The sequence below is a fragment of the Pseudochaenichthys georgianus genome, chromosome 20 (assembly GCF_902827115.2).
Source record: "Pseudochaenichthys georgianus chromosome 20, fPseGeo1.2, whole genome shotgun sequence".
In the NCBI taxonomy this organism is placed as follows: domain Eukaryota; kingdom Metazoa; phylum Chordata; class Actinopteri; order Perciformes; family Channichthyidae; genus Pseudochaenichthys; species Pseudochaenichthys georgianus.
In genome coordinates, this window is record NC_047522.1 from 17,308,515 (window position 1) to 17,330,867 (window position 22,353).

The 22,353-nt window shown below is 41.4% G+C and overlaps 2 protein-coding genes across 9 annotated transcripts in view; both read left to right on the forward strand.

Annotated features, from left to right (window-relative positions):
* The first annotated feature begins 538 nt into the window (after positions 1 to 538).
* On the forward strand, positions 539 to 9,132 carry LOC117465959 (zinc transporter ZIP12-like). Of its 6 annotated transcripts, XM_034109084.2 has the most exons (14): positions 540 to 690; positions 1,150 to 1,194; positions 1,313 to 1,554; positions 2,071 to 2,391; positions 2,466 to 2,667; positions 3,623 to 3,759; positions 3,904 to 4,075; positions 5,477 to 5,649; positions 5,735 to 5,890; positions 6,095 to 6,172; positions 7,255 to 7,327; positions 7,449 to 7,607; positions 7,706 to 7,893; positions 8,664 to 9,132. In XM_034109084.2, the coding sequence occupies exons 3-14, from the start codon at positions 1,336 to 1,338 to the stop codon at positions 8,790 to 8,792; spliced, it is 2,007 nt and encodes a 668-aa protein (XP_033964975.1). In that variant the 5' UTR covers positions 540 to 690; positions 1,150 to 1,194; positions 1,313 to 1,335; the 3' UTR covers positions 8,793 to 9,132. The 6 variants fall into 6 exon arrangements, with proteins under 6 accessions (XP_071063043.1, XP_033964975.1, XP_033964973.1 ...); XM_034109082.2 differs by having other exon boundaries at positions 540 to 1,194; XM_034109083.2 differs by having other exon boundaries at positions 1,150 to 1,554.
* Positions 9,133 to 10,212: 1,080 nt separating this feature from the next.
* cacnb2a (calcium channel, voltage-dependent, beta 2a) overlaps positions 10,213 to 22,353 on the forward strand; it is a 55,197-nt gene continuing 43,056 nt past the window's right edge. For 2 of the 3 annotated variants that reach the window (XM_034108506.1, XM_034108510.1), the window contains exons 1-2: positions 11,945 to 12,253; positions 13,996 to 14,088. In XM_034108506.1, the coding sequence (XP_033964397.1) occupies positions 12,170 to 12,253; positions 13,996 to 14,088 (177 nt within the window). In that variant the 5' untranslated portion in view covers positions 11,945 to 12,169. Of the gene's footprint in view, positions 11,386 to 11,944; positions 12,254 to 13,995; positions 14,089 to 22,353 lie in introns of those variants that run through there. The other variant, XM_034108508.2, reaches the window with a different exon arrangement.

The following is a 22,353-nucleotide window of genomic DNA, read 5'->3' on the forward strand; positions in this document are numbered from 1 at the left end:
TGATTTATTAAAGTTATAAAATGTTTACAACAGTATCACTTTTATTCAAGTTATAACAGGGGAAATCTAGGGAAATTGTTGGTTGGAAAACTCTACAGCCATACATGTATAACAGTATAGCTATTGGTGTCATTATTGCTTTATTTTACACACAAGAACCCTTCGTCAACGGCTTGACGGTGTCAATCATTTTAATAAATAATAAAGTTCCCATGCTTGTATTTTGCCATGTTTCATTTTTGTAGTTACAGTTTTGGTTGGAATATCAGCATGATTGTAATTAGATACATCCTTGATGATCAAAAAGATTAAAGAATAAATATAAACAAAATGCCCAAAATGTGTTAATATTAACTACAAACAATAGAGAAAATTAAATCTGACCCGTTATAAAGGAAAGCAGCCTTACAGCAACATGTCTTTTCTGCACATTTTGAATAAGTCAAGCTCAATTTAAAATGTCCTGTTAAGTATTTCTCTGCCCCCCCCCCCCCCCCCCTTCACCTAATGTTAAAAATGAGGTGGCGTTCTCCATGGAAACCAGCCCTCTGTCGCAGATAATCCTACTTAGCAGCAGCAGCAATGCCCAAGAACTCTCCCCAAACAAGCCTTAGTGTTTATCGCACCGGAGGAGGAAAACAAACCTAGTTGCAGCCGCTGAGAGGAGCAGAGGGGAGAACGATTCATCCGGTAAGCTTTTATTTTTCTCTCCATCTATCTCATCTCAGGTATTACTGTAGCTTCAGTCTTCTGCTCGGTCGCTTTGACCTGCAGGGCGTACGGTGTGGGAGGATGCTGGAACGTTAAAAAGCTTGGCATGTTTTGCTCTGGTTGTTTGATCTTTGATGACTCAGAGATCTCAGAGGATAAAAACTCATTGATTTCGATGTTACCAGTGCTTAAATCAGGAGGGGGGGTGCAGTCCCTTATAACAGCTCCTGTATTTCTCTTGAAAAATGTATATAACCACTTTGAAAACTGACAGATTTAGTCAAAAGTGAAAAGCGTTCTTTGCGTTATTTACGGCTTTTTCCCTACTCCATAGTTTTCCTCTACACTAATTATTTTCTCTTCCGTCTCCCCCTCCATGCCCCCTGTGCTCTCTCACTTGCCTGCACTAATCCTTTTGTTGTGGACTGAGGGGCCCAGGCTTTGGCTGACCGATCGCCACTGTTGGGCTGGTTCAGCTGAAAGGTGCCCACCAACATTTCTGTCCTCCAGGATCGTGCGGGCCTATTATTAACGCCTCTTGCATACTCTTCTTTTCTTGATTCCAATTTCTCACTTCTTTGTTTTCAATCATCTTCTCAAGTCCTGGGAGTCCTTGGTAGGAACATGCACTTCAGGAGTAGTGGTTTGCTGCTGCTTCTTTGTCTTCTGGACGTGAGAGGGCAGAAACACCTGCATGACACTCTCAGGGCCTTGGATCTGCCCCTGGGTGTCGACGAAGAGCCACAGCTCCAGAAGAACCACATTGGAATCCTGATCGCGAAGCTCCTCCAGGAGGTGCACTGTGCTGAGCGGATTGGCTCCTCTCAGGATGTCTGCAGCAAGGTAAGGCCTTCACCTGTCTTAACCTTTACACCCACAGTTACTCAGTATTTATCCCCTTCCTGCTTATTCCAAAAAACATGTTTGTTATGGCTGGAATGTGAGTGTATGTGGAGGCTTAAGTCCTTGACCTCAGAGAGGCATTCATGCTGAGTGGCTTTCTCTAGCAGTTCGACAAAACAAAGTCCAGAGAGTGGAGTTAGAGGTACTTCACACTGACCAAAGGGATTTTGTGTGTGTGAAGCCTTGAGAGTGAGATTTAAAATGAAGACAGAAACTTTTTTCACTGCTTGCTGAGAGGTCTACAAATTATTGTGCTTCGCCCACTCTCCTAACCTTTTTTGTTTTTGTGCGTGGGTTTAATTTGGCTGCCAATTCTGCAGAAAGCATAGGGTAAGGCGCATGCAAGGAGAAAATAGGCCTTTTTATCAAGCAGACCTTTCTTCTAAGACTTCGTTTATCAGCCAATACTTGCAAGATTTCTTCCTTAAATGTCCTTCTTTCTCCCTCTTGTTGCAGTGCCTGACACCAGGTGTAGCGCTCTCTGTGCTAGAGGATGATGGGAAGGCTTACCTCACTGAGGGAGACTACCAACGGATCTCCACCGTCCTGCTGTACTACATAATAAACTTGCAAGACCTGTGCGTGTCAAATGCCGCATCCCTTTCCTCATCCTCCTCTTCCTCATTTGAGAACTTTCAATTCTATCTTTTGGCTCTCACCAATCTACATCCGGGTGAGGACAATCACTTCCTATCATCCAGAGAAACAGAAAGTATTCTGCAGCTCATCAACCAGCACTATGACCCATCCCATCAAGACCACTCATCTGATTTGCAAGTAAGGATTTGAAATATAAGATGTATTTTCTGTCTTGACCACCAGATGTTGATTTCCCCTTTTTGGTTCCACAGTGTATCGATGCCGCTGGCCTCCTTGAAGATGTTGGCGTACATGAAGATGCTGAAGTGTCATCTGTCCCCAAACTGTCTGCAGCCATCATCAGCCACGTCCTGCAGGGCCACTGTTTCAGACATTGGAACCTCCCGTCTCCGGCTTTCTTTACAGACTACATCTTTCAATCCCTAAATCGAACAAGTAACCTGCAGATTATAGGTGAGTTCAAGAGCACAGTTGTTTTATACACACATTTAACGGAGATTCCTACCTGATTACGGTTACATGGACAAAACCTTTCTCTTTATTTTAAGGAACTTCCTGTGCTTCCACTGAATCTATTCAGTCTTTTTCATAAAAAGAAGCAATGAGGCATCATGCATTAAAGAGCAATCAACCCCCCTGACAGATTTTCTATCCGAGATATCTTCTAAAGATTGAGTCAGATGCTTTTCCATGCTCTTAATAAATACACATACTGGCACCAAATGGGAGGTTCAACCCAAAATGCTGGTCATTGTTTTGAGAGCTTTTCTTAAAGGTCCCCTATTATACTGTTTTTCATCAGTATATTATAGGTTTCAGATATATACAAAACATGTCTCTGAAGTATTTGGCTCGAAATACCGAACAGATCAGGCATTGCAGCATCCCATAAACCCCTCTGTTTCAGCCCTGTTTCAGAAGTGCTGATTCTCTGTCTGTTACTTTAGATGAAAATAAGGAGCCCCTCCCCACGCCCCTCTGAGAGAGATTTGGTTAAAAAGAACACAATGGTGCTCTCGGAAGAGATTCAGGTTATGTGGTATGGGGGGGGGGGGGGGGGTTACCATGGTTGGTGATTGGCTAATGGTTACACGATCCAAAAAATCGTTATAACATCATAAAGTGGCCAAAATCTGATCAGCTCATTTCAGACAGGTTTTTATATAAATGGATCAGGACAAAAAGAGAGAGAATCTTTTTTCCTGAAACTTTCAGAATGTCTTTGCACAGAGGGGACACATGTTTATGTATAAAATACATGAACACGTGTATTTTGCACAATAGGTGACCTTTAAAATCTATATTTTATTTATCCCATCTGCATAAAGTAGTATTTTTTTGTCCCAAAATAAACACTGATTTATTTGGATACATGTACAGTATCATGACGCAGGGCTTTCTGTCTTAGATTTAGAGGAGTTGCTGCATCAGCTGGGAGTTGGACAGGAAGCAGGGATGCACTCCCACAACAGGAAGAGGTGGAGCTCACATAAAGGGGATGGCTGCAACCATGAAACTGGAGAAATAAGCAAAGACTGGGCACAGGTGAGGTTAATGTTTTATTGTAGTTAAAAAGAGTGATTCCTGTACAGAAAAACAAGCTGTGATCTGCATGCAGTCAGTGTGAGCCTTGATTTGAAGTGGCTCCTACTCATCCACAAAATTCTCTCTTCCTTTGAATGTAATCAGGTATGTTTTTCCGCCAATCAGCTGGTGGATATTTTTGCTCTGGATCCTCATTTGCCAATTTCCAAGGATCACTTCAGGCAAATGTGCCCGGCCATTATTCAGCAGTTGCTAGGCAATGCCTGTGAGACTGCAGAGCAAACAAGAAAAGGATCTCCTCCCACTGCTCTCGAGAGTAAGGCATTTTCCCTCATGTACCGACAGTAACTATTAAACACATTCCAAAAGGGAGAAGGGGTCGGATTAAATAAGTGTAAACTTCTTCCGGCCCCTTTTCAGACGTGTAATTAGCTAAAGCTTTGTTGTGTATTGATATCAGACAATGATACTACAGATTATTCAATTATTAATTAAATATTTCGTTTTGTTATTGCATTCATTTGTATAGTACTGTATCACCTTTTGTTTCCTTTGTATTTTCTTTGGTTTTACACGCTCGAAAAAAAAAAATAAACTAAACTAAAGAAGAACTGTACATTAAAGGTGGGGTAGGTAAGTTTGAGAAACCGGCTCAAGATACACTTTTTGTTATATTCCATGGAGTGCTCTTAACATCCCGATAGCAATGAATATCTTAAGTGCTTTGACAAAAAATCCATAAAAAAGTGTCATCTGTGGAAGCCGTGATACTGTAAAAAGTACAACCAATCCGTTTAGCCGGCCCGGCTAAACGGATTGGTTTGCCGCCCTGTCTGTCAGCCTTCCATCTCGTGCACGCACAAATGTATCTCGTGCCCTCATTGGGCGTGCATTGCAGCAGTACTTCAATGACTCGCCAGCAACAGGCGGCCACTTTCACCAGTCTGCTGACGTCATGTGTGTGTTGGAGGAGGTGCTCTGTAAGGAAGTCTGAAGGAAGGGGCGGATTCTTTTCGGCTGTGTACTTTCAAATTGTAGTGCACTCGAGCCGGTTTCTGAAACTTACCTACCCCACCTTTAATTAAATATTATAAAAATTAAAACATGAAGGATCTTGTTAATAAAATATATGGAATGAAAAAAATAACCATGAGAATTAGAAATCCAATTCTTACATTTGACATTTAATATAAACTATAAACATATATTCATAATTGTCTTTACTTTCTTCCAGAATTGTATGTATTTGTTGATCCTACTTTTGTGTCTTAAGATTTTTCCTATATTTTATTTGTTGTGCATAACAGGTCCAGATAAAAGTGAAATATAAAACATGTAACCATTGTATGAGGTTCAAGGTTCAAGGCTTATATTGTCATTTGTACATAGCTACAGTGTAGTTATGACAATGAAATTCTTAGGTCGCAGGCTCCTCCAACAGTGCAACACAATAAAACAGATAATAGTGCAAGTGAATAAAATAAAATGGAATATAATAGACATTTTGCAGAATAGTCTATACAAGTAATTGGAATATTGATATATATAAGTTGCAAACAGATGAATGTTATGGATGTTCTTTTAAAAGTTCAGGTGTTTAACAGTCTTATGGCCTGTGGGATGTCCCTTAGTCAGAGGCGAGGCTATGATCATTACAAAAGTACAACCTTAATAATGAGAAACGGAAACATGTTTCTAAACAGTCTCCTCCCTGCAGAGTATGGCTACAGCACGGCTGCCGTCCTGCTCATCACGCTGGGCTCCATGTTGGGTATCTGCCTGATCTTCTTCAACTCCTGCCAGGAGACCTACACCCTGATCCTGCAGCTGTTTGTGGGGCTGGCAGTGGGGACCCTCTCAGGGGACGCACTCCTGCACCTCATACCACAGGTATAGGACAAGTGCCATGAGTGTATAGAAACCCTGTTGACTGAGGAGTACATGTCTAATGGTTTCCTCTCTGTCTCCTCTGGAGATCCTTGGCCTCCATGATGACACTCACAGCCACGAAGACGAACACTATGCAGAAGGGAAGGACTATCTGTGGAGGATTCTGGGAATTATTGCTGGGATTTATGGCTTTTTCCTCATTGAAAGAATCCTTTCCTTTTTGGTTCCTTCTCAAGGCCATGTAAGTTTTGCAGCTTTTATCTTAGTAAAAAAACAGATACTCAAACCATGGGGGGTGAAAGGAAAGGCGATGTTGATTTTCTTTATCTATCCAGAGGTGGAAGTTTTACAGTTTTCCATGAACAAGCAAGTTTGTGTCGAGTCTGAACTTTTGCAGAGCTGATTGTTGAGAAACGGTGGTCTCATGACTTTCTTTTGTCTGCAGGGTCATAGTGGCCTTCCCTTAGAGCTCAACTACAATGGCCAATCCCAGAGGGGCAAATCCATCTCCACCATACAGCTGGTGAGTCACCACTGAACAGCTTTGTTTTTTTATATTTTACTTGGCAGGAAGAACCTGATTCCCGTCATCATCCCTGTTATTTAGTTGTTGGAAAAGATGCAGGGAACATGACACAGCAGTTCCTTGAAGTTAAACAGCTACATATTACTACTGCAAGTGGCTAAAGGAGAGTATTTTTTTGATTTCACACTGTATTAGGTTAGTTGAAAGCAATAATATTAAAATTAATAAAACATTCAAAATAACTTAATATTATTATTATTAGTTGTTTGCGTGATAGTTAGTAATTTTGTAGCCTTAATAACATTCCTTTGTAATCTTCTATGTGTATATCTTTCCTCATGAACACAAGTATATTCCATTTTTCTATTATAATATTGTCACTGTTCACAATAGCATGAAATTCTCTCCTAAAAAACAAGAATCAGTTATGGTAGCGGAGATAATGCATTGGTTAAATATTGTGTTTACTGTGCTGTAGCACTGTGTAGTTATTAAGTCAATATATTTCGATGCACCCTGATGATACTCTACTCCCACACTACTCCTCCAACCAAGCATCAAGACAGCACTGAAGCACTTGTTCTAAACAGTGGAGTTCTGCTAGAGGGCTCTGTTGAAAAAAAACCTTCAATTACATCACGATCCTAACAGCACACATACAGTATACAACACAGCACAAAATCCGATAAAATGGATGTGAAATGGCTGCCACTAATCCATCAAAAAACAAATATGGAGGACAGAATAAATCCATGTTTACATTTTAAAAACCGACTATACTTCATTTAAATCAATTGTCCTGTGTTGCTTTTATATAACCGGCAATGGAGCGTGGTGTGGGAGGCAGTGAAGGAACAGTATGTAGGATGCGGGAGAATGAGAAGTATTGAATCATTCAGAAAGCACTTCATGATGTGTGCAATACACACTTGAACTAGAATGTTTCAGACACGGCCACTCATATGATAAAGGACCCATTTTCCAACCATTTTGTTTCATAAATATATCCTGTTTTTGAAAATTTGTAACATCCATCTTCCTTCATTTAATTTGTACGATTACTTCTCTGTATTCTGCAGGGGCCGGTGGAGGACTTGGAGTGTTCAGAAGTATCTCCGGAACACGTTAACACAAGGAGCCCTTCACATCAGAGTGAGTTTCTCTAAATGAGCCAAATCTGATGTACTTAGTAATTAGTCGCCTGGCATAACCGAGCCATTGTCACGGTCTGAGGATGAGCTTTAATGACACAGACTCCCTTTTGTGTTCCCAGGACAGGGGGTTCCTCTGCTGGCCGTGATGATAATCGTGGGAGACAGCCTTCATAACTTTGCAGATGGCCTTGTTGTCGGGGCAGCCTTCTCTTCTTCAGCTGAGACCGGCATGGCGACCACCGTGGCCATCCTGTGCCACGAGATCCCGCACGAGATGGGTGAGAGGTCACGGGTACTCACTTTGCAAACCCCTCTTTTTTTAGGACTGATGCCAGGGAACACTGTGACTTATCTTTCCTGCTCTCTGTCTCCAAAGGGGACTTTGCTGTGTTGCTGAGCTCCGGACTCTCGGTGAAGACTGCTGTGCTCATGAACTTTCTCAGCGCTCTGACGGCCTTCATGGGCCTCTACATCGGACTGTTCGTTTCCTCCGATTTTGAAGTGCAGCAGTGGATCTTCGCTGTTACTGCTGGGATTTTCCTCTATTTGTCACTTGTGGAAATGGTAAAGGAGCTTTATTGTGGCATAAGTACATAAAATGACCAAAACCAACAATGAATTGATCCTGATAAGGTTTATTCCTCTGTGCCATCAGCCTATTTAGAACCTATAAGTGAGCTACACTACTGCACTGTGTAGATCTATAATGTTCCCCAGCTGCTCAACTAGAGCACTGATTCACAACCTGGTGACTACACGCATTATATTTCATTTTCATTGTGAAATAGGGCCTTTGTGCTGCATTCATGTGGTGTAGGAGTGAGCTGAAAAATATTTGTCTTGACTGGAAATACTCCCATGAACAACCACTCAAGTCAGAACAATTGGAAAAAATGTTGGCCCACATTTCCTGATTGAACCGATCCCTTTCCTTTGCTCCTGTTACGCAAGAACTGGAATCCCTCTGAGCAACAAAAAAAATCGACACATCTTTGTCACATCAATATTCCACATTTGGTCTTAAACCTCATGCAAATTCCTTACATTGCATTTCATTTAGTTCACGCTTTTATCCAATACGACCTAAAATAAGTGCAATTAATCGTGAAAATACAAGCATTCAATAGGTGAAACTGAAAATGTGCATCATAGGGCCCCTTTAAATTCAGCATTGGCCTTAGTCTGTGCTAATTTAGTTTATTAATATACGGACTACCATGACAATAACAACAATCTAAAGTAATGCCAGCCTTTACTTTAAAAACATTCCTCTTTCTAACCAATCATTTCTTAACAAATAATTATGTATTACCTCATTTCTGTCTTTGTTCCAGCTTCCAGAGATGAATCGGGTGAAGACGGACAGACCGTTCCTCCTGTTTCTGCTTCAGAACCTCGGCCTGCTGATGGGGTGGGCCTGCCTTCTGCTCCTCGCTCTGTTTGAACACAAACTCAAATTCTAAAAGCAGTGTACAGGAGTCGCCATGTATATCTCTTCACACAGGGTCGAGCCAAAACAAATGCTAACTTACGTTCTAGTGTTTTTGGAAATGTATTCAAGTCAAGTGAGTATTACAGGATATTTTAGTCGCAGCACTGGATGGTAAATTTTAGCTGTAGGAATTCTCTCTTTTTTTTTAATACTTGATTTATTTTTGTATGTCACAGACAGTAAATAGTAACAAATTTAATTATGACCTTATTTCTCAAATTCAGGTACAATTGTGCATATCTGTTGTGTGTAAAATATCTACGATGCCTCATAGAATCAAATCATTTGATTAAACACAAGCAACATACAAAGTCTTGTTGATCTACTTATTGGGGATTTATGAGCACCTGGTGTCCTAATACAAGTAGAGAATGTCATTTTGCATTCGAGAGGCTCTACATCATTACAGATTATGGCTAAATGAGAACTCTTATATTATCTTTGTTAGGAATGAGCTGCAGTAAAATGCATTTATTTTTGAAGCCCTGCTTAGAGAAATGTTGCTCTCTTGTAGCTTCTCATCTCAGAGGCATTGTTCCTATGTTTTTGAGGCCTCTCTATGATCCAATATGAGGGCACTTCCACCCACCTGAGCTCCTTGTTCCCTTCATCCACCAACATGGATGACTAACGCTCGCTGTTCAAGACAGAAGCTCTGGGGCGATGCGGCCCACACAGCGCACACGCTCTTCACCGGCCAGAGTGGGGGGGCCTGCAGGAGGAGGAGGAGGTGGAGGAAGAGGAAGAGAGGGATTCATCAGTGCAATGAGATAAATGAAACACAGTAAATCATCTTCTTTGTGCATCGAATTGGATTTGTGATATTGGTAGAATGAGTGAGCTTACTAGAAGATGTTCCTGCTTTTAATCAGCTCGCTGTGATTACATTCTGGTGCTCTCAACATCATTTCCTGTCAAATCTGAACAAATAGCTGTCGCTTTATTTGTGTTGGGGATTAGTTTCATTACACAATTTGCATTATGTTGATTTGCCAACGCGAGCTAGCTATCAAAGTGCAAAGTCAGTTGTGTTGACAGTGTTAGAGATCATTTAGAAAAAGCTGACACCATTTATTGTGAGTTCCCGAGAAATGTTCAGACAATAGCAGGAAGCCCACTGCTTTTTCTCTTATATTGCATTTCTGCTGTTATTTTGGAAATGCCAGCCCCATTGGCATTTCCAGGAAAGCTTGAGGTGTAGGTGTGTGTGTGTGTGTGTGTGTGTGTGTGTGTGTGTGTGTGTGTGTGTGTGTGTGTGTGTGTGTGTGTGTGTGTGTGTGTGTGTGTGTGTGTGTGTGTGTGTGTGTGTGTGTGTGTGTGTGTGTGTGTGTGTGTGTGTGTGTGTGTGTGTGTGTGTGTGTGTGTGTGTGTGTATTTTTTGGCATGTGTGCATGTGTGTGTGTATTTTTTGGCATGTGTGCATCTTTTCAAGGCAACTGCTGCCAGGATGGAGGAAGGAAGGGCTTTTTATCTGGGCCGTGTTGGTGTGAGCGCTGAGTATCCTCACTTGCTCATCAGAGAGCTGTCAGAAGCAGAGGTCAGCTGCGGGGTCGTCAGGGCAGCAGAACATTGGAAACACTGAGAGAGAGAGAGAGAGAGAGAGAGAGAGAGAGAGAGAGAGAGAGAGAAAAAAAAAGGAAGTATAAAAATGTTTTCTCTTTGATAAGAAGGGATCTGACTGAAAATCCTCCTTTGCACCTGTTATTGTTTTCACACAAAATCCCCTGAGATCAACATAGTTACTGTGGTGTTTCAGTATTTGCAATCATGACTTACAAAGTATTAAACTTGAATGTAAAATAATTATGGGAAGCATCAATCTTAAAAATTGAGGCTCAACAAAGCCCAAGGAGTCTGTAATTTGGCACGGAGGTCAATAATTGTGGGGTTGTGTGAATGCATGAAAGTGTGGATTTATGCATGTTCATGAAGCTGTTGCAAATACACAATTATTTTTGAAAAGTAAAAATCGCAGCTGAGACATCCTGATTTTAAGAGTACGATCCCAAAAACACTGGATCCTACATGTCCCATAATGCAACTCTGAGGCATATTTCATTAGACCATATGTACCTGCTAAACACACATCTCTCCAACTCCCCGCAGTTTGTGCCACCAGCTTCCTAAGATTTCCTCTAAGCCCATGCCAAGGTGTCAACATTACAGTATACAGTAATCATAGCGTTTACTTTTCTGACTTTGGAAAGCTCCCTGCAGAGCCACAGAAGACTTTACTCAACTGTTTCCATATGGCTAACTGACAATGACTTTGATGGGTGAAATCAGTGGTGACCCTTTCAAATGCAAACGCACATGAAACCACTAGAGGGCGATAATAAATAACAAAACTTCAGAGTTAAACGTTTTCTGAGGAAGGGGTTTTACTTCAGCTGGAGTATTTGGTTTGAATAGTCTAATTTCAGTAGATATACTACTGAATACAGGACTGTGCATCACAGCATGTAAGACGTGTTTGTCCCATTAGACTGAATGACAGACAGCAAGGCATTAATAGGTTGCAGTACCTTTCCCTGTGTGGAGGACCCATCTGAACACCTGCACAGGTGAGACATGAAAGTTCTCTGCAAAGATTCAACTTAAATCAATAAAAAAATGACTTATGTTGTTATTAGTCATTCAACTTTCCTAATCAAGCAAAAATGTCCAATATGTTTTGGTTGCAGCTTTTTTTTAATGATTATTGAAATTTAGATTATTTTGGAAAATAAAGTCTGCTGGTTGTACAAAAGTGTGATTTTATAGTTATCCCACACAATGTATACTGTAAGTCATGTATAAAGATATTCACCTATTACCTACATGTATGACCTATATTTCAAGCTAAATAGTTCAATGTTTGTATTATGGTTCAGCTTTGTTGTCCTTATCTAGCTATATGTCTATTTTATTATTTTATGTTTCTTCATTTTTGAGACTCCAATGTACAAAGGCATATTTTCAGCTTGGAAGAATGTATCCATTGGCATCCTTTGTGTTGTGAGAAGGTGTTGGCGTTGGATGAGGTTGCATGGAGCAGCCAGTGTAGGAGGGCACTGGTGAGGAGGATCAGTGATGCTGAAGGGAGGCGATAATATCCGAGAATTCAAATCATTATCACCATCATCTGAACTGGAGGAAAAGTGCTTTTCAAAGCTCTTCCGCACAGGCTCCTCCTTTCACCCTCCTGTATCAAACTTGAAGATTGGCGGTGACTGCTGCTGCGCCTCCTTTTCTACTTAGTGATTTCAGTATTTTTAAAATGCGGTTTATCTTTAATATTGGACACAGCTGGGGCCACTGTCCAAGCCGAGAGGTTTTGTTGAATGTTTGCTTTTCTCAAAGGGTGTAATGGTCGTCAACAACACTCCCAAAACAAGAGCAGCAACACCTCTGGACTACCGCATGGACTCGCTGGAACATCCGATGTTACAAGTAAGTTCATGCTAATTTGAGAGGCATCGTCATTTTCACTTAAAAGCGTGTTGCAGTTGTCTGAAGTTAGCTTGGCATCCGAAAATTAGCAGGTCAATTTCAGCTCACCTGTGCACTTCCTCGCGCCCATTGGTTGCTGCTTAATTAAGCTTTGATCACGTACCGCTGTGTGAGCCACGAGGACGTCACCTCGTGAACTTTGAACGGTAATTTATTTAATTTAAAATTGTCGTCGAAGCTATTATCTTTGCATTTTAAGCCTAATATCTGTTGTCATCTTTAACCTACACATATTCATTTTAATATTAGGTTGCTATATTGTCATTGTAAGCCTACTTTTTAAATTTAAGGTGAAACCATTTTATTCGAATGCACACATTACAAGGAGAAATAATTGTATGACACAACAAAGTTTAAAACAAACACGTATGTATTCTTTCATAGTGTCATATTGTTTCATTCAGGCTTAGCTATGTTTCAATGTACTGACAGATTTTTTTATATTTAAGCTCCTGTAGTAAAGCTTATTTTAACAAATGTACACTTGGATGGTTCAAATTCGTAACTATCACCCTTCAATAACTGAAAGAAAAATGGACTTAAAAATCTAATTGTGTAAAGGATGGACTGTAGTAAAATGTTTCCATGTGAAATGTACTAGAACTTATAAACTAGCATAAAACAAAAAAGCACCAGAACTTCAAAATAAATAGTAAATGAAAATGAATGAAAACATCTGCTGGATTTTCAGAAAGCCTCATGTAACACATTTGAAATATTGAGTTTTGCACTATCTTTCTATTGCAGTATTAAGAGCATTATTCAACCTGTATTGGCATTTATTTATTTTTTAAAGCTCTCCCTGTTCCTCCAGGCTCCTTTGTTGCAGCTCAACCAGTTCTAAATGACTGGCTCTTGAGAAACGGTCAGAATATTTCACCGTCTCTTTTTATTTGCATGATTAACATGTCCCGGGGGAACAGGCTGGAATAAAAGGCAGATTTAAAATGAATTCCTCTTTTTCAGTTGCTACTAGCAACACATGCCTTATGAACCCTTGAGCTGAGTGTATTTCATTTCCAGCCCCTCATCATATCAGCTTGCATATAAGAGACCACCCACATCATTACCATTGTTTTATGATCCCTGTCATAATGTTATATTTCAAATAAAACACTGAAAGCTGTACTTAACTAATTGAACTAGCAACTATGTCCACACTAAAAAGATAGCTTCACATTTCTTTCAAACCTTTGTTTAAACAACACTCACATGCTGATGTGTACACTGAGAGCCTGAAGCAGTTTGCATTAACAGATGTTTATCTACTGATAAACGGCTTGGTCTACAAAATGGCCATCAAATAGTTCCGCCTGTGGATTACGTGTCTTATTTTGTCTATCTGCCCACAGCCCAAAGCTATTTCGTTTACTAGTATTAAAGATTTAAAAAATGTCAGATTCAAGATGCCACGAAAACAATTTGTTGGGGCCATAGCTGCTGAAAAAATTACAAAAGTATCCAATAGTAGCCCATTTGTTTATTGTTAGTTGACAAGCCTACATTTTTTAAATTTATATTTCAAGCAAATATTATCTGGTTGCAACTTCTCTATTGAGTATTAACTTATTTTACAGACAATTTCCATGTACATGTGAATGCAAGTATTGTACTAAGGTAAACATAAATGATCAGTATCTCTTCTTTAACACTTTCACTCTTTCCCTTTTGGTTCTCTGTAGTCTCAAAGCAAAGGAGGTCGAAGAAAAGGTCGATTTAAAGGTTCAGATGGCAGCACCTCCTCCGACACCACCACCAACAGCCTTGTCCGCCAGGTAAGGATAGCAGTTCGCTTTTTTTAAACTTTGACACCTCGATGGCTTATGAGAGTATACTGCCTGTTGAATCCGGCCGCATACCTTCTGTTGCTTCCCAATCTCATGATGTATCTGATTATTTTGTGCGCCATGAAAGAATATCATTGTGAGTAATAACATTTCCTGTTGCTTCATTCAGGAATGCAACCCTTGTGTGTGTCTCAGTTTGTGTTTATCCCTGATGGGCATAAGAGCCCTGCCCCAGTCATCATCATCCATCAGGGATGAGATGTGCATTGCAGTGAAGGGCCTCTGTAAACACTGCTGGGTACACTATGTTAAGTGGAGGCCGCTCTCTGTGCTGCATCCTCAGCAGTGACACAGTGGCCTGTTATAAAGCAGACGCTGTGAGGTACACACTCGACGTGTCTGGTATTTGTTGAGCAGACTTGCAAGGCGACAGGATGGGCCGGGTTAAGGATACGCGCCCCTGCCTAAATGTTTCTGCCTTTTTTGGAGGAGGCTCGCATCGTCTTTGGCACGGGAAGCCGGAGGAGATCAGAGCAAAAAAAAACGGAACCTCCCGGCCTGCTGTGTGCTTCGTCTCAAGGTTGTGGAGTAGTTCTGAATGAGCTGCTATCACCATCAGGAGCCGCTTGGTGAGAAATCGCCTGATTTTTACTACCATCCGTGGGAGCTCGTACCGATTCCCACAGTCCACAAATGAGGAGTTCCCCTTCATTCTGAGTCATCACAGATAAACTCAATTAGGCTGAGAGTGAGCGTTTTTATGCGACTTAACTCCACATCCTACAGAAATAAAAGCCCATTAAAGTAAAAGACAGTACAGGGATGTGGTGAGTGTGGAGGAGTAATGTGTTTCGGGTCAGTGAGGTCCTAGCATGCATGGCACAAATCCCATTTTTAGATATTTGCTGCAAGAGGGCCCCAGGAATAGCAGACCTTCCAGTAACTTCTCTTCTGTTTGGATAATAATGTAAATAGTGTTTTTCATTTGTGTTATCATAACGGCAGGTTTTTAATGGACCTTATTTCCCTCACCATTGTGCTCAATCATAGTTGCCTGTGATTATTTTCACTTATCATAGAAGTATGAGGACGTAATATTTAGATCTCTAAACTAACACCATGCCGGGAAAGTATGAAGCTAGCCTTTGTGTGGTTAACTTACTAGCTATTCATCAATTTGTCATATGTTTAGTTTTAATGTTTTACGATTTCTGTCAATAACCACAGTCAAAGCTGCTGTTTTCTAAAGAATATTTGACATACTGGATGTTCTATATTGTTTTAGCTCTCCCACCTGTCTGACCTGTTGTTTTTAATGCCCTATTTTTCTGACATTACTGTAGGCGTCTTAAGAACAGCCAAGAGTGGTCAAGGTCACCGTGCAATCGATCCACTGCTGCCCTGAGCGTCATAGAAATGGCTGCATAAAAACGTCTTCTGAAATACAGAATTACTCACGCTGCTAGAGAGCGAGAGGAGCAGAGGGCAGACGGAGAGTAGGTTGAAAGAGAAATTATGAGAGATGAGGTCGCAGCCTGAAGCCCGGGGGAGTATGGAGGAGGCTGGGAAGGGTGGAGGTCCAGGCCAGACCGGACCGCTCAGCCGTGGGAGTAGCGAGGTCAGCGTCGAACTGGAGCCTGGCACTCCATTGAGAAGAAAGAAGGGCAGAACTGTCATAGATTTGTCAGCATCAGGTGGATGGTTTATTTTCCTTTATGCGGGGGTGGACTGCAGTGTAAGCAAAGAAATCATCTCGCAAACATTCAGTGATTTGTAGTGCATCATCCATCTGTTCATGCACATGGTGCGAGGCTACAGTTGCTAATAAATAGTATTGAGATTAGGATCATGTTTTAGCACTCGGCACGGATTTCCTTTTACAGTCCAGACATCTACGTCAAACCATTTCTCAGGAGGCAGGAAAACAGATGTTTCGGTATCAGTTGGAGAAGGAAGTAGTTAAAGGAATAGTTTTCCCTTTTTTTTTTTTAGAAACACGCTAATTGGCTTTCTTGGCAAGAGTTGGATAAAAAGATGATGTCTTTCTCATGTTTGTCTGAATGTAAAGCTATGGCCTTTAGTGGGTTAGCTTAGCATAAAGATTGGAAACGGGAGGATTCTGATTATCTAAGATACAGTTCTGCCCATAGGTGTAAATGGGACTGATTGTCCATCTGTAGACTGCCAGCATCTGTTTTGTGCCTAATGCATCCTGGGAAACAATCCCCTACGACTCAGAATAATAATACACTTTCTTTATATAGCACTTGTCTAAAAAGCATAGTTAACAAAGTGCTTTGCAGAGAGTGAGAAACAAAGCAGCAGGATTAAACACTCAGGGAAGAACGGCTTCAAAGCAAGTCTTCAAAGTTGACCTAAGTAGTGAGTTTAAAAAAAGACACGGCTCTGCAAGCATAATTTTTGTTCTGATGGGCTGTAAGATTGCTGTTGATGAATGTTCCACAACTTCCTTTTAAACGAATGCCTGAGGAACTGGCTCTCAGAGCTATTGGAGCTGGATTTGACATGCAGTTAGAGACACCAGTCTTCGAAGCAAAGAAAAACAAACGGAATAAGAACAGACAGGTTATAAAATGGATTGATTAATTGTAACATCACCTGCCAAAAGCGATTTTAGGGGCTTATAACCTTATGAGACAACCTTATGTACAAGCAAACATGAGTAACGCAAACTGTTATTTGCATGTGAGGCACTGTATTATGTCATAATTAACCTCCATGCTTCTTCCCACACTCGCACTGTTTATGTAAATAATTGCACCAGGCACTGTATCGCCTCCACCTACACCTCCATCTCTGTATAACAGTGTGTGTCGATGTCTCCCACTGCAGCAGCTTTTTCACGGCACATTGTTGCATTTCACCCTCTCTGTATGTGATGATGGAAGGCATCCAGTCAGGGCAGGAACGGGAACGTCTGTCTGCTCCCTGATTGCGGGCATTTTTCCTTTTCATCTTCCTGTAGATTATTTTTCTCTTCTTAATGGAGAAAAGAGGTTGACGCAAAAAGTGTACTCTGATACTTATCCGATCTGGCAACCCTCAACATTTTAAGTAACGGATATCAGTGCCATACTGCAGTGGTATGGGGAAGCTGCCACTGGAAATCTGAAAGTTTAACATTAATCATGCAGACCTTTTTCTGAACTTTGAGCAACTTATATCATAGTTTTCCAAGATATTTCTGGACAGCCATATGTGGTTTGTGGCAACTAACTTTGTTGCACGGGGGTTAAATAGAGGACTGCAGTGACGCGTCCTAAAACTCGGAAGTAAACTCCTTCCGGTTCCTTCGTCAAAAACGCAATGCCATTTCTCCATAGGATTTTGGAAAATAGCTCGAAATAAGGTCTGTGGTTGAAACACATTTAAGAGACGGATCACGTTTTGTTCAGCCGGATAATCTCCACATGTCTACCTTACTTTTATCATTTTCAAATCATAAATCTAGTCGCCAGAAGCAAAATGCTAACGTTATGCTATAAACGAACTACAGCAGGGTCGCATACAGATTCTAAATGGTACGAGTTGAAGCCTTTGTTTGAACAGTTTTCAGGAGGCAGGTACTTGCTTTCAAGCAGAACAGGGCAAACAAGGTTCTCTGGAAATGTGGAAATGTTCAAATGTGGTAACTACTGCTCAATCAGCCATCATAAAAGCACAATACTGCCATCTAGTGGCCGACTGATTGAATGCAGATAAATTAGTTAATGGTTTACAGTGAAGGTGCCAAAGTAGCCTACTAAAGAAACCTATTAAAAAGCAGGCAAATATGTCTCGCTAAAATACACTTCAGCAGTGAATGCCTTGCATCCACACTGACCTTAATCCAAGTTTCTCAGCCCCCACGCTTGCCCACCCTGCTGTTTACAGCCTGGGCTAAATTAATTTGGCACTGTGTTGATGCAATGCCCACTAAGTGGTCAAGGTCAATGCTCTCTGCTCATGCTATGAGGGATGAAGTCATAACTATCACCTTTTTTAAGTAGTATTTTGAGTTTGTAAGCCATGCCATAAAATGCATATAATTGCTGCTGGTAATAGTTTTTGTTTAGTTGTTAAAATGCCATTTTTAAATGGCTTGTTTTTTGTAGCATACAGCCCCAAAAACCAAAGTTTACTATCACATAAGATGAAGAAAAATAAGAAATCCTCACATTTGAGAAGCTGGAAATTACCTTCAACGTTAATCAATTTTCCGAACAGTTTTGATTTGTGTCTGTCAATCAATTAATACTTTTTTTATTTTCAAGAATCTGTGTATTGGGAAAGTAAACCTAAGTTATTCTCAAAAGTGCATATTTTTAATTTGATCATACTGTAAAATGGATGCATTTTATGACCTCATTCTCATGCCGTTGAAGTTTGCTCTCATCAGGTGTCTGCTGCCTCTTTGATATATTCACATGGTCTCCTCGGTAGTGATGGAGACATTTCTCTGTTGCATGCAGAATGACTTTGCTTTTGAATTATGGTTTGATCTAACAGATACGATGGCAAGGAGAGATGGATTTTTGTTTTAGAAAATGTGTTTGCATCCAGTAATGACATTGAACCTGAATTAAAAAGGCAGAAATTAAGTTTTGGACATGATGTCCTGTAGTGTTTTTTATGGCGTCAGCAGCAGCAGTGATCATAACTTCCTGAAGGGAGACAGGCCCTGACAGATTACAGATAGATAGGATTCCTTCTCACCGTGAGGTGCACATGTCTCTGTTTACAATGACGCCTCTCCATCACCGCAGGCGCATGCCAGCCAGTGAATAATTGGCAGTGAATAGAGAGGCTTCAATGTTGATGAAAGAGGGGGGCAGATTTATGTTGGCTTGAGCGTCTGTCGGACCAAAGCAGGAGAAATGTTTACTGCTACTATACTGATACTATCACTGATGAGCACAGAGCTGATACACACCATCTGCACATGAAGGAACCATATATAAAGTTTTAGTTAGTGCTCTACAGTTGCTAGTCGTAGGATTTAGTTTCATTTTGATAAAATTCAGATGAGCTTTTTCTAGCTGTTGTGCTAAGCTAGCCAGCCTCTGGATGTAGCTTCATAATAAGTGTCTCAATCTTTCTATCTAATTCCCAGCACGAAAGCGCATTCTTTTATTACCAAAAATGTGCAAAGAGCCCACGCTATTTCTTTCTTGTATGAACTACATTCAATTGTACTTTTTTGAACGATAGGCTACAGAGGTCTGGTGAACTCACTTCATTAAACTGTATACCCCTCATTTTCAAGTTCAGCTGCAACTGACTCAAGTGACATCAGGTCATTTCTCACATTTTGCACAGCCACAAAACAGTTTAAACACTTTTTAACACTTTTTAACACTTTAACATTCAAAGAAATATACTTTAATTCTGCCTTTTGGCTTATTTAAACCCAAAGGGTAATCGATGCAAATTAATAGTAAAACTAGTTATTTGTTGCTGGGGCAGAATAGAATCGAATCGTTTAATGTCATTATACATGTACAGTGAGATAATAAATGCTTCTCCCTTTCAAGGGTGCCATCAAAACAAAACACATCACAACATAAGACGACAAATACACGCAGCATACATACTTAGGAATAAGGAATAAAGTGCAGTAATTATTTCCAGGGGTATACAAATAAAATCTATAATAAATAATAATAGTATGTATTTATTATAATAATAATGGTATACAGAGTCACATTTATTTCACATGCAGGATGATTAAGAGGTATGACTTTCAGGTGTTAAGAGCAATGATGGCTCTTGGGGGAAAAAACTGTCTTTGAGTCTGTTTGTTTTGGATTTGATACACCTGTCGCGCCTGCCGGAGGGCAGCAGGTTGAACAGGTGAAAGCCAGGGTGTGAACTGTCCTTAACAATGTGTGTGGCTCTTCTGAGGCAGCGGGAGGTGTAAAGTCCATCAGGGAGGGGAGAGGGCAGCCGAGGATCCTCTGTGCTGCTTTTACAACTCTCTGGAGCCTCATCCCGTCGGCCTCAGTGCAGCTGGCGTACCACACTGTGATGCAGTATGTCAATAGGCTCTCGATGGTGCTTGTACACTAACCCTAACCTGATTTAACTTGAGAGAAATCCACATAATTTAAATATGTCTTCAATGTATTATTTATTTGCTAGTATTGCAGGAAAGACACTCGAAGCTAAAGAGCGTTGTTAAACATTTAAATTCATCCCGCCCCTCTTGCTGTGTGCCCTTGTTGCCAGATGAGTTTATAAAAAACAGTGGTGATGCGTGTATATCACCTCTGCAGCTTCCCTCCACATGTGCCTTTCATTGGACACTGAGGCAGTGAGAGAGAATATATGCACTTGTCTTTTAGCTGAGACAGCATTTACGACGCAGCAGTCAGTCAGGGCTCAATCACCTGAACGCAGCGGGAAGGGCACGGGTGGAGTGAAGGTGTGTGACGGGAACAATGGACGAATCAATCACGCCAGACCCGCTTTCACACTCGGCTGGACCGAACTTTCTTCCCTCTGCACCACAGGACCACAGGCGGAGTTGAGCTGCTGATAACACACACACACACACACACACTTTCTCAATGTAACATGAAAGCACAGCGCAGTCCCTTCGGCAATCAGTAGCCGTCTCAGCCTTAAAACAGAGGAAATATGAAGAATAACGCAGTGCTAATGAGTACTGCACGACACAGAGGGAAAAGATAAGGCAATAAAACCGGAGAAAAAAAAGGGAGGCAATAAGTCAAGAAGAAAGCCAGAGTTTGTGTGTGTGTGAATCTTTTAAAGCAGACTGGATGAAAGGAGGCGGGGTATAAAGAGTTGGCATCCTCCATTGGGAAGCAAGGGACAGCGGTCAATAAAGGACACTTGGAAGAACTCCACCTCCTTCCCGTACTGAGAAGGAACTTGTGTATGTGTGTGTCTTAATCCACCAGCAGCTCAACCTGTGTGCCAGCCTGCCACTGTACCACTCTCTGCCACAGCGCAGCAGCACTGCAGAGGATTTGTCAGTCCAGAGGATCTGCTGGAGCCGGCACACAATTTGGGGTGGGGTAAACACTGCACCTCACTGCAACAGTCTGGAGATGGGTAGAGGATGAAGGGGAGGAGAAAGGAAGGCTTTTTTTTTAATCCTGAGACTTTCAGATTTTTTTTGGGGGGGGGGGTTTGGCGCACACGTGGGGGGTGGGTCGACAGCGGTAGGGGGCTAGTGTGGATACGTCAGTCCTCTGCTCACACCTCCGACCTTGTCATCTCCTCTGCATCTTTTGGTGGTCTGCAACACCCCTCTGGGTGAAGGGTGCCGGCATGGAGCGAGGCTGAGCGGATGCCGCTGCCTGACAGGGAGTCTGTGAGACGGCCGTCCGCTCCCCCCCGCCCTGGTCCCCTTCATGCCGTGCTGTGGGCTGGGCCATCGCCGGAGAGCACAGCTTCCATATGTGAGTTACAGGCTGATTCATCACAGAAAATCATGTTGTTGTTTTCCTAGTGCCAACTCCCATCACTGTGTGGCACCTCGTACCCAGGAGAAACAGTGATTGGATATGGAGTGTGTGAGAGACATTGAGACAGAAGTATGCGTACACTAATGTGCCTAAAGCTCTTTATTATGATTGGCTCGTGATGAATTGCTCCGTGCTGGGGTTTCAATGCATGCACAACTTCACTGAAAATGTACAGTGTTGCTTCAAAGCCCCAGACTGAAGGGATCAGTGGCCGCCTGCCAGCGTCCCCCCTCGATGTTGATCCCCCCCCCGCTCTCTATCCTGAACCAGTCCTGACTGCTGCAGGATTTAGATGAAATATTTCAGCTGCACTGGCCCCACAGTTTTGTGCAGAGCTCCGTTTGCGCCGCCAGACACGATCAATCTTTTATATCATATTTATTCTGGGACACAGCTGAGGTTGTAATGTCGTTGACTTTAGAGGGTTCACACTGCAGGCACATGCTCCACTTTATTGGGCTTTGCTGTTTGGAATTCAAAGCTGTGTATTATTATGAGGAAAGGATCACTGTGGCTGTTTGACATAATGAAATGCAGAGTGAAGACAATGTGTCTACATTTGATGATGCATGCATTGCATAGTTTTCAGTACTGTCCTTTGTTTTTTATCTGTCATTCAGCTGTGGTTGATTTCTGTAGACTCCCTTGTTTAAAGCAATAAGGACAAAAATAAATGTGGTTTAAGCATTTCTCTTTACACTGTTTAGTGTTTACTAATAGAGAACATTTTTTGTACGTAAACATCTTTGTTTTCATTTAT

Bases quoted from the DNA above. Each gene is read 5' to 3' on its own strand.
- LOC117465959 (XM_071206941.1), top strand. From the start codon at position 1,336: ATGCACTTCAGGAGTAGTGGTTTGCTGCTGCTTCTTTGTCTTCTGGAC. The intron at 2,392-2,465 runs GTAAGGATTTGA...TTGGTTCCACAG, and splicing joins ACCACTCATCTGATTTGCAA to TGTATCGATGCCGCTGGCCT. The intron at 5,891-6,094 runs GTAAGTTTTGCA...TTTTGTCTGCAG, and splicing joins TGGTTCCTTCTCAAGGCCAT to GGTCATAGTGGCCTTCCCTT.